Source organism: Aegilops tauschii, chromosome 2 (assembly GCF_002575655.3).
Source record: "Aegilops tauschii subsp. strangulata cultivar AL8/78 chromosome 2, Aet v6.0, whole genome shotgun sequence".
NCBI lineage: Eukaryota > Viridiplantae > Streptophyta > Magnoliopsida > Poales > Poaceae > Aegilops > Aegilops tauschii.
The window spans coordinates 30,857,565-30,868,724 of NC_053036.3; the positions used below are offsets into that span (position 1 = coordinate 30,857,565).

Consider the following 11,160-nt stretch of genomic DNA (forward strand, 5'->3'; position numbering starts at 1 on the left):
CGCGGGGGGGGGGGGGGGGGTAGAGTTTGAAAATGGGACCTTTAGTACCGGTTCGTGCCATGAACCGGTACTAATGCCTCAAACCCCATTAGTACCGGTTGGTGGCTCGAACCGGGACTAAAGGTCTAACTTTAGTACCGGTTGGTGCCACGAACCGGTACTAATTGGCATCGCACCCTTTAGTCCCGGTTCGTGGCACCAACCGGGACTAAAGGTCCCATTTGAACCGGGACTAATGCCTGTACGGTGCCCTAGCCGCTCATTAGTCCCGGTTCATAATGCAACCGGGATTAATGCTCTTTTCTGGCCGAACCAAAGCTCTGTTTTCTACTAGTGGCACGGGGCCGTAGTTAGGGTGGGGCTGGGGCTTGGCCTCCGGCTTGGGCGGCACGGGCTTCTTGTGATGGAAGTGCTCGATGATGTGCTTCTTGATCGGCCCGCACAGGGTCATGGACGCGCACTCCGGCGACGCTTCATACGGCGTGACGGTGTTGTCGCCGGCGACAATGCCAAAGGTAGTGCCCTCCGACACAGGCACGATCTTGGATGGCTCCTGGCCGCGGCATGGCGCGTTGGAGGCGGTGATGTGGAGCTGCGTGATGCAATCATTGCCGTGGAGGCCAGCGGCCAGGGGCACCCTGAAGGCGCCGGTCACTGGTAGAAAATGGGCCTTTAGTCCCGGTTCACAAAGGCCTTTAGTCCTGGCTGTGCAACCGGGACTAAATATGCGCGACTAAAGACCCGTCCACGTGGCCGCCAGGGGTCCGTCGGGGCGGAGGACCTTTAGTCCCGGTTCTCGTGGCTAACCGGGACTAAAGGCCTCCTCCGCAGGTTTAGGGTTTTAGCCCCCCTAAACCTGGTTTTTTTGCGAATTTTTTTAATTTTTTTTTATTTTCAAATTTCTGAATTATTTTAACCTCTAATCTCTAATCACCACCCCTCATCACTGCTCAATTTATCCTCTAATCTCTAATCACCCCTCATCATTCCAAATCATCTAACTTTCCGGACGGTCACCCATCCTCTTACTACTCCAGCCTGAGCACGCTTAACTTCCGGGTTCTATTCTCCCTCGTTTCCAAGTCTGCACTTGTTGTTTTCCTGACAATAGTAGGATGTCAATTCTATTAACCCTCAAGAATTTAGCTTGAGCATGAAGTGACACATTTCACTGTTTGAGTTTGAAACTATTGTTTTAAAAAACAATAATTATTTAGTAACACTAATATTTCTGGAATAATTAGTTTGACCATTGTTTGACCACAGTTTGACCAGATTTGACCAAAATTTAAAAAAAACTGAAATAATTATTTAGTAACACTAATATTCTAGAATAATTAGTTTGACCATTGTTTGACCACAGTTTGACCATGATTTGAAATTTTTTGAATTTTTTTGCCTCTCCAGATCTTAAAAGCCCCGTATCTTTTTTTCTGTTAGGTTTTTAAGGATTTTGAAAATGTTTAAATTCGGATGTAACTTTTTGAGTAGATGATTTTTCATATAAAAAACTTTTTCATCCGAGTTCGTATGCAAAAGTTATGCCCATTTTAAGAAATTCCAGAGAGATTTTGCAAATAAAGTCGAAATTCATATTTGTTAATTTTGCCAACAACTAGACCACATATCACATGAGAAACTTATTTTATTTTATTTTTTGACATTTCCATCATTTTCTTTTGGTTTTTCTAAAACTGAAAAGGCGGTCGGGGGGTAGAGTGATGGGCCCTTTAGTACCGGTTGGTCTGGCCAACCGTAACCTTTAGTCCCGGTTGGTCTGGCCAACCGCGACTAAAGGCCTTCGGGCCAGCCTGAGGACCTTTAGTCCCGGTTGGCCAGGCCAACCGGGACTAAAGCCCCTCCCGTCCGCCAGCTGTCGACCGAGCGCGATGGGCCCAGATAGTTGGTCGCGGGTCTCCTCCCGAACCGCGACTAAAGACCCCTTTGGTCACGGTTTGATTATTTTGGGGACTAATGGGGACGTATGGAAGCCTCTTTTTCTACTAGTGGGTGCTGTCGAGGGCACCCACCGCCTTGCTCTCGTAGTCCCCGTGGCTGTTCTTGCACTTGATCGCCACCTGAAGACCTGTTGTGCATTCATGGCAGAACAACAGTGAGCAGAACACCATCATGCATTTACACAGTAGCTAGCTAGCGCTTACCCTTGAAGGCTTCCTGGGCCTTGATGTTCTTCCTGGTGCAGTCGGCGCACTTGGCCAGGCCGACCACGACGGACGCCGCCTCGGCATTGACAACGGCAGTCGCCAGAAGGACGGCGAGAACGAGCGCTCTCGGAGCTGCCATGTCTGAATGGGCTGCTTGGTTGGGTTAACGGATGGATGATGGATCAACTGAGTGGCAGTGTGGTTTATATAGGCGTCCGCATTGGATATTGATCGACACAGCTCGATGGATGATCTGGCTGCATGCTCTCCAAGGATGGCCGGTCGGTGCAATGATGCGTGACAACGAGAGGCCGGCTAATTCGCCGAAATTTCAGATGGCGAATTGAAAACTCGATTGATTCTGCACGCATCGATCATCGATTTGATCCACGTTGTCATTACTCGGTTGGTGATCAAGATCAAAATTGTTAAACTGGTTGGTGATCGACTTTGACCGGTGGTCGATCACGTCGTTCTCCTTCATAGGTTGCACGCCGCATATGGCCATGCATGGATGCATGCAGCGTAAGTACGGACTACGTACGTACCCTTTATCATCTAGAGCCTACATAAAAGTCGTCAGAGCGTACGTACTGTTAACTAATTATATCTGATGATCCCTTTCTGCGTGAGGTGCACCTCCCGTGCATTTATATGGCAAAGCAACAAGTAGCGACGTGGATTGGCTAGTTACAGGCTTAATTTGAAAGCAATCTTACAACCATTCAGAGCTAGAAGGATTTGAGCACCAAAGCTAGGTGGCATTATCTATATCTATATCTATACCAATATAAAAAGATCCAAAGGGGCAGATCCAATTAATCTTGGTCATTAAATCATGTCAATCCAACAACCTAGACTGCTTCAATGTCGAGCGCTCAACACGTTTAGCCTGCAGTTAATTTCATGCCAAATATAGTGCTAATCACGTAATAACACGCAAATAATACCCTACTTAATATCCACATGCAGTTAATATATTTCCAAATTAACGTGCATTGCACGTACACAATGACTAGTAACATAAAAACTTCTCAATCTTTCAATATAATAACGCCGGTTGCAATCGTACATATTTTGTTCTGCAGTTCAGAAGGTAGTTGTATATCCCGCAAAAAAACAACAAGAGTTGTATTAGTTATAGGGATCAAATCAATCTCGAGGACACATGGTAGTTTCATCAAGTTACTTTCATCTTGTTTTATTGAGTTACCGCTCATTGCTTTGATAATTTGTTGTGCGGTGGAACCTGTAATATATAATGTGTTATTCTTACTTTCATCAAGATTCATTGAGAATAATTAAGATAACATCTAACCATAACAATAAACTTTAGGATTCCAACAGCCCCTCATGCTAATTCATAAACTTAGGATTTGGTAATTCGGCCACTCCAACCTTCTACCATAGATAAACTAATCACAAAATAGTCTCTTCTAGGCTTATGAAGATCAAGTGATATGCAGTCAATGTTCGCACATCACCACTACAGAATTACATCACAACCTAATATCAAAATATTGAACTATATTTAAATTCACAAGATTAATAGTAACAAGGTTTATCCCATGTCCTCAAGAATGTAATGGGCTGCTACTCACAACACATCATATGTATCATAATCAGTGGAGATGAAAGTATGAATAACAACCTGAACATATGAATCCAATAAAACTTCTAAGTATCAACTGCATGCAATAATCAACATCAGACATTGTACTCAACAAAGGATCTGATGTAATAGTTCATAAGTTAGAATATGAGTTGGTCCCAATGATGATCGGAGTGTTGGTGATGACGATGGCTTCGAATTCCCTTTCCCAAAGGGATGACACTCTGGCAGATCAGCCTCCCAGAGGACAAAAGAGCTTCGCCTCTCTTCCACCTCGCAGACGACTGCATGCAAGGAGGGCAATCGTCATGGCTCGGCTCTGGCTAATAAATAGGTTGGGGTTTTAGTCCTCATAGGGGCGATGCTACATATTAGAGCTGGTCTTCTAGGTATTGATTCTCCTCGAGTTTGCCCGTTGCGACGGATCGACAAACCTCCGGCGTAGATTCTTGTCGGCTCCTCGGGTCGGCGAGGATAGGGTTTATCGGTGTGTGTATGCCATGATGATATTTGATGATACCGAAAAAGGGTTTCCCCCCGCTTTGTATTACAAAGCAACCAGCTCCGATACATCCAACGATAGGTGGTGGGGCGGAAACAGCACATGCACGCCCAAAAGAAACAACAGAGAAAGCGTAAAAGAAACAAATGCCGACAACGGCGTATCAACGAAAACGGAGAAGCCTCGCAACTGCTGCGCCCACCGAAGTACACCCACCAGGCTCCTAGACTCCGAGACGCTGGTACCAATCAACACCTCCAAGAAGGGACGCGACGATGACGACGCTGCTGATAAGGGTTTACCCCGGTACGCGGCGAGGGGAAAGGAAGGGTAGCCCCGACGCCCTCCAGGAAGGTCTGGCGGCACCAGCAGGCGCCACCGCGACGGGGTCGACCATGCCATCATGGATTTCTCCCGATCCCAACCTCCACCTCAGACGCATCGGAGCCCGCCACCAAACCGACCACCACCCCGGGCCAACACGGACTTGAAGCTTCCCACGCGTCTCACCACAGCAACGCGAGGAGGGGCCTGCACGACGAAGAAGAGTAGCCGGGACTAGGGGCAACACCACCGTCAGCACGCGGGAGGTCCCAACCTCCACCATCAACGACGGTAACCGACTAGACGCAATAGTTGGAGCAAACTAGGCCTGTGGCCATAGGCCCGGCCGGGACTTCAAATGCCCCCAATGCTTTGCGATGCAGAAAGCACGTTGTCTGCTACGCCGCCCCTGTCCAAGCCGCTCCTCCTCACGTCAGCACAGAAAGCATCATGGCCGCGGCAACACAACCAGTCCGCCCCACCGCCAAGCGAAAGCACCACCACCATGCTCACCGCCGGACACCTCCACCAAGGCGCCGGACTGCCATCGGCCTAGCTGCACCACCGCCGCACGCCCGCGACAAAGGAGACCAATCGCAGCAGCCGAGAGCCTGAAGTCGGACCCCAGCCACCACCCACGCCAATCGCGGCCCGCGCAGCTGATACGTCCATTTTGCATCATGCTTTTATATCAATATTTATTGCATTATGGGCTGTTATTACACATTATGTCACAATACTTATGCCTATTCTCTCTTATTTTACAAGGTTTGCATGAAGGGGACAATGCCGGCAGCTGGAATTCTGGGCTGGAAAAGGAGCAAATATTAGAGACCTATTCGGCACAACTCCAAAAGTCCTGAAAGTGCACGGAGGCACTTTTTGGAATTAATAAAAATACTGGCGAAAGAATCAACCAGAGGGGGCCCACACCCTGGCCACGAGGGTGGGGGGCGCGCCCTACCCCCTGGGCGCGCCCCCTGTCTCATGGGCCCCCTGGCAGGCCTCCGGTGCCCATCTTTTGCTATATGAAGTCTTTCGCCCTGGAAAAAATCAGAAGAAAGCTTTCGGGAGGAAGCGCCGCCGTCTCGAGGCGGAACCTGGCGAAACCAATCTAGGGCTCCGGCGGAGCTGTTCTGCCGGGGAAACATCCCTCCGGGAGGGGGAAATCATCACCATCGTCATCACCATCGATCCTCTCATCGGGAGGGGGTCAATCTCCATCAACATCTTCACCAGCACCATCTCATCTCAAACCAAGTTCATCTCTTGTATTCAATCTTTGTCTCAAAACCTCAGATTGGTACCTGTGGGTTGCTAGTAGTGTTGATTACTCCTTGTAGTTGATGCTAGTTGGTTTATTTGGTGGAAGATCATATGTTCAGATCCTTTATGCATATTAATACCCCTCTGATTATGAACATGAATATGATTTGTGAGTAGTTACTTTTGTTCCTGAGGACATGAGAGAAGTCTTGCTATAAGTAGTCTTGTGAATTTTGTATTCGTTCGATATTTTGATGAGATGTATGTTGTCTTTCCTCTAGTGGTGTTATCTGAACGTCGACTACATAACACTTCACCATTGTTTGGGCCTAGAGGAAGGCATTGGGAAGTAATAAGTAGATGATGGGTTCCTAGAGTGACAGGAGCTTAAACCCTAGTTTATGCGTTGCTTCGTAAGGGGCTGATTTGGATCCGTATGTTTCATGCTATGGTTAGGTTTACCTTAATACTTCTTTTGTAGTTGCGAATGCTTGCAATAGGAGTTAATCATAAGTGGGATGATTGTCCAAGAAAGGGCAGTACCCAAGCACCGGTCCACCCACATATCAAATTATCGAAGTAACGAACGCGAATCATATGAGCGTGATGAAAACTAGCTTGACGATAATTCCCATGTGTCCTCGGGAGCATTTTCCTTTATATAAGAATTTGTCCAGGCCTGTCCTTTGCTACAAAAAGAGTTGGGCCACCTTGCTGCACCTTGTTTACTTTTGTTACTTGTTAGCCATTACAAATTACCTTATCACAAAACTATCTGTTACCGATAATTTCAGCGCTTGCAGAGAATACCTTACTGAAAACCGCTTGTCATTTCCTTCTGCTCCTCGTTGGGTTCGACACTCTTACTTATCGAAAGAACTACGATATATCCCCTATACTTGTGGGTCATCAAGAATCTTTTCTTGCGCCCTATACATTAGCTCACTTGATGAGTGGAGAACCCAGGCCTATGAGAATGCCAAACTGTTTAAAGAAAAAGTTAAGATGGCATGACAAAAGGATACAAAAGAGTGAGTTTAATGTAGGTGATTATGTTTTGTTATACAACTCTCGTTAAAGATTTTTTTGCAGGAAAACTTCTCTCTAAATGGGAAGGTCCTTACGTTATCGAGGAGGTCTATCGTTCCGGTGCCATAAAAATCAACAACTTCGAAGGCACAAATCCAAAGGTGGTGAACTGTCAAAGAATCAAACATTATATCTCAGGGTAATCCCATAAATGTTGAAACTAATGTTATTGACACCGTAACCCCGGAGGAGTACATAAGGGACACTTTCCAGAACGTTTCAGACTCCAAAAAGGAATAGGTATGTGGTACGGTAAGTAAACCGACTCCAAAACAGTTCTAATAGCAATTTCTCTCCGTTTCGGAATATTTAAGAAAATAGGGAAATAATAAGTAGTTCGGGAAGGACACGAGGCGTCCATGAGGGTGGAGGGTGCGCCCTACCCCCCTGGGCGCGCCCCCTGCCTCGTGGGCACCTCGTGTGCTCTTCGGACTCCGTTTTCCTGCACGATACTTCTTTTGGTCGGTAAAAATTGATTATATAATCTCCCGAAGGTTTTAACCACCGTACCACGCAAATATCCCATGTTTTTGTATCGAGCTATTTTCTGACAGAGTTGTCAAGGCCAGGCATCATGTCGTCCCCCTCCTCCAACAATGAGGGCAACGTTGCTTGGCTAATGAAGATAGAGCTGAAGAGAGAAGAACCCGGGGAGATCAACAAGGATGATAGGATCAAGAAGGCCACGGAGGATCAAGCTCCGGCGGCAGAAGAAGAAGACATCCTTCAACCTCATTACAATCTTCTTACCCCAACTGAGATTGAAGCTTTCAAGATGATTGAGTTAGCTCGCATACAAAACAAGTATCTCACTCGTGAAAATATTTTGTTGAAGGAGCATATCACCGCACTCAAGGGCATTATCCGCAAATTGGAGGGTCTCCTACGCTCGATGCGTGACACTACATCATCAACAACTCCATCATCACCACCTCCGAAGAAAGAGACATAATCACATGGCTATGGGCACTCCCCTTGGCAACTGCCAAGCTTGGGGGAGGTGCCCCGGTATCGTATCACCATCACACTCCTATATTTACCGTTTTTCTTAGTTCGATCGTTTGGTAATATCTTGATCTAGTAGAATAAAGTTTAGTATGATCTAGTTTTGAGTTTTGCTTTATGATCCTGCTATATAATCGAGTCTGTGAGCTATATATAATAAAGATTAGTTTTGGGTCAAGGGCTTGATTATCTTCCTATGATCTTGAGGGAATAAAAATAAAAGATAAAAGAAAGAATAAAAAGAAATAAAGAGATCATATTGATCTTATGGAGACTAATGACTTCACATATAAAGAGTATGATGAATAAAAGTCGCTGAGAGTTGAAAAACATAGTTTTGGTCATCGTTGCAATTAATAGGAAGTAATAAAGAAAGAGAGGTTCCCACATATAAATATACTATCTTGGACATCTTTTATGATTGTGAGCACTCATTAAAATATGACATGCTAAAACGTTGGTGTTGGACAAGGAAGACAACGTAATGGGTTATGTTTTCTTATATCCGAAATAAAGTATATTGTCATGGATCATCCAACATGTTGAGCTTGCCTTTCCCCCTCATGCTAGCCAAATTCTCTGCACCAAGTAGAGATACTACTTGTGCTTCCGAATAACCTTAAACCCAGTTTTGCCATGAGAGTCCACCATATCTACCTATGGATTGAGTAAGATCCTTCAAGTAAGTTGTCATTGTTGCATGCAATAAAAATTGCTCTCTAAATATGTATGATTTATTAGTGTGGAGAAAATAAGCTTTATATGATCTTGTGATGTGGAAAAATAAAAGCGACGGACTGCATAATAAAGGTCCATATCACAAGTGGCAATATAAAGTGACGTTCCTTCGCATTAAGATTTTGTGCATCCAACCATAAAAGCACATGACAACCTCTGCTTCCCTCTACGAAGGGCCTGTCTTTTATTTTTGTCTCATGTCTTATACAAGAGTCAGGGTGATCTTCACCTTTCCTTTTTACACTTTATCCTTTGGCAAGCACATTGTGTTTGAAAGATCCCGATATATATACCCAATTGGATCTAAGTTATCATGAACTATTATTTTGACATTACCCTTGAGGTAAAAGGTTGGGAGGCAAAACTATAAGCCCCTATCTTTCTCGGTGTCTGATTAAGACTTCATACCCATAAGTATTGCGTGAGTGTTAGCAATTGTGAAAGATTAAATGATAGTTGAGTATGTGGACTTGCTGAAAAGATCTTATATTGACTCTTTCTGATGTTATGATAAATTGCAATTGCTTCAATGACTGAGATTATAGTTTGTTAGTTTTCAATGAAGTTTCTGATTCATACTTGACATTGTGAATAGATTGTTACTTTAGCATAAGAAATCGTATGACAATATATATATATATATATGTTGTTGTTATAAGAATGATCATGATGCCCTCATGCCCGTATTTTATTTTATCGACACCTCTATCTCTAAACATGTGGACATATTTTTCGTTATCGGATTCCGCTTGAGGACAAGCGAGGTCTAAGCTTGGGGGAGTTGGTACGTCAATTTTGCATCATGCTTTTATATCAATATTTATTGCATTATGGGTTGTTATTACACATTATGTCACAATACTTATGCCTATTCGCTCTTATTTTACAGGGTTTGCATGAAGAGGGAGAATGCCGGCAGCTGGAATTCTAGGCTCGAAAAGGAGCAAATATTAGAGACCTATTCTGCACAACTCGAAAAGTCCTGAAACTTCACAGAGGCACTTTTTGGAATTAATAAAAAATATTGGCGAAAGAATCAACTAGAGGGGGCCCACACCCTGGCCACGAGGGTGGGGGCGCGCCCTAGTTTATGCATTGCTTCGTAAGGGGCTGATTTGGATCCGTATGTTTCATGCTATGGTTAGGTTTACCTTAATACTTCTTTTATAGTTGCGGATGCTTACAATAGGAGCTAATAATAAGTGGGATGATTGTCCAAGAAAGGGCAGTACCCAAGCACCGGTCCACCCACATATCAAATTATCAAAGTGACGAACGCGAATCATATGAGCGTGATGAAAACTAGCTTGACGATAATTCCCATTTTCCTTTATATAAGAATTTGTCCAGGCCTGTCCTTTGCTACAAAAAGGATTGGGCCACCTTGCTGCACCTTGTTTACTTTTGTTACTTGTTACCCGTTAGAAATTACCTTATCACAAAACTATCTGTTACCGATAATTTCAGTGCTTGCAGAGAATAGCTTACTGAAAACCGCTTGTCATTTCCTTTTGCTCCTCGTTGGGTTCGACACTCTTTCTTATCGAAAGGACTACGGTAGATCCCCTATACTTGTGGGTCATCAGCAGCCTAGATAGTTCCGCCGCCAAGATGCCACCGGAACCCGCCTACGCACGCCCCACCATGGCAACCGCCGCACTGTTGGGGAACGTAGCATGCAATTTCAAAAAATTTCCTACGATCACGCAAGATCTATCTAGGAGATGCATAGCAACGAGAGGGGGAGAGTGTGTCCACGTACCCTCGTAGACCAAAAGCGGAAGTGTTAGGTCAACGCGGTTGATGTAGTCGAACGTCTTCATGATTCAACCGATCTAGTACCGAACGTACGACACCTCCGAGTTCAGCACACGTTCAGCTCGATGACGTCCCTCGAACTCTTGATCTACCAGAGGGTCGAGGGAGAGTTCCGTCAGCACGACGACATGGTGACGGTGATGGTGATGTGATCTGCGCAGGGCTTCGCCTAAGCACTAGGACGCTATGACCGGAGGAGTAAAATGTGAAGGGGGGCACCGCACACGGCTAAGAGAACAATTTATGTGCCTTTGCGTGCCCCCACCCCCGTATATAAAGGAGGGGAGGAAGAGGCGGCCAGCCAGGAGGGGGCGCGCCAAGGGGGGAGTCCTACTAGGACTCCTAGTCCTAGTAGGATTCGGCGATTCCCCCCCCCCCTCTTTTCCTTTCTTTACCAGAGGGAGAAGGAAGGAGAGGGAGAGGGAGAGGAAAGGGGGGTCGCGCCCCCTCCTCCTTGTCCTATTCGGGCTCCCTAGGAGGGGGGCGCGCGCCACCCCCCTGCGGGCTTCCCTCTCTCTCCCCTAGGCCCATGTAGGCCCATTACTTCCCCGGGGGTTCCGGTAACACGTCGGTACTCCGGTAAAATACCCAAATCACTCGGAACAATTCCGATGTCCGCATACTACCTTCCAATATCTGAA

General features: G+C 45.7%; 1 protein-coding gene across 1 annotated transcript; it reads right to left on the reverse strand.

Annotated features, from left to right (window-relative positions):
* Positions 1-200: 200 nt before the first annotated feature.
* On the reverse strand, positions 201-2,434 carry LOC109736450 (uncharacterized). Its single transcript, XM_073506797.1, has 3 exons — positions 2,163-2,434; positions 2,007-2,086; positions 201-727 (listed from the first exon to the last, which is right to left on the reverse strand). The coding sequence occupies exons 1-3, from the start codon at positions 2,302-2,304 to the stop codon at positions 263-265; spliced, it is 687 nt and encodes a 228-aa protein (XP_073362898.1). The 5' UTR covers positions 2,305-2,434; the 3' UTR covers positions 201-262.
* Positions 2,435-11,160: the final 8,726 nt, after the last annotated feature.

Bases quoted from the DNA above. Each gene is read 5' to 3' on its own strand.
- LOC109736450 (XM_073506797.1), bottom strand. From the start codon at position 2,304: ATGGCAGCTCCGAGAGCGCTCGTTCTCGCCGTCCTTCTGGCGACTGCC. The intron at 2,087-2,162 runs GTAAGCGCTAGC...AATGCACAACAG, and splicing joins GGCCCAGGAAGCCTTCAAGG to GTCTTCAGGTGGCGATCAAG. The intron at 728-2,006 runs TAGTAGAAAAAG...CTTTAGTCGCGC, and splicing joins GTGCCCTCGACAGCACCCAC to ATATTTAGTCCCGGTTGCAC.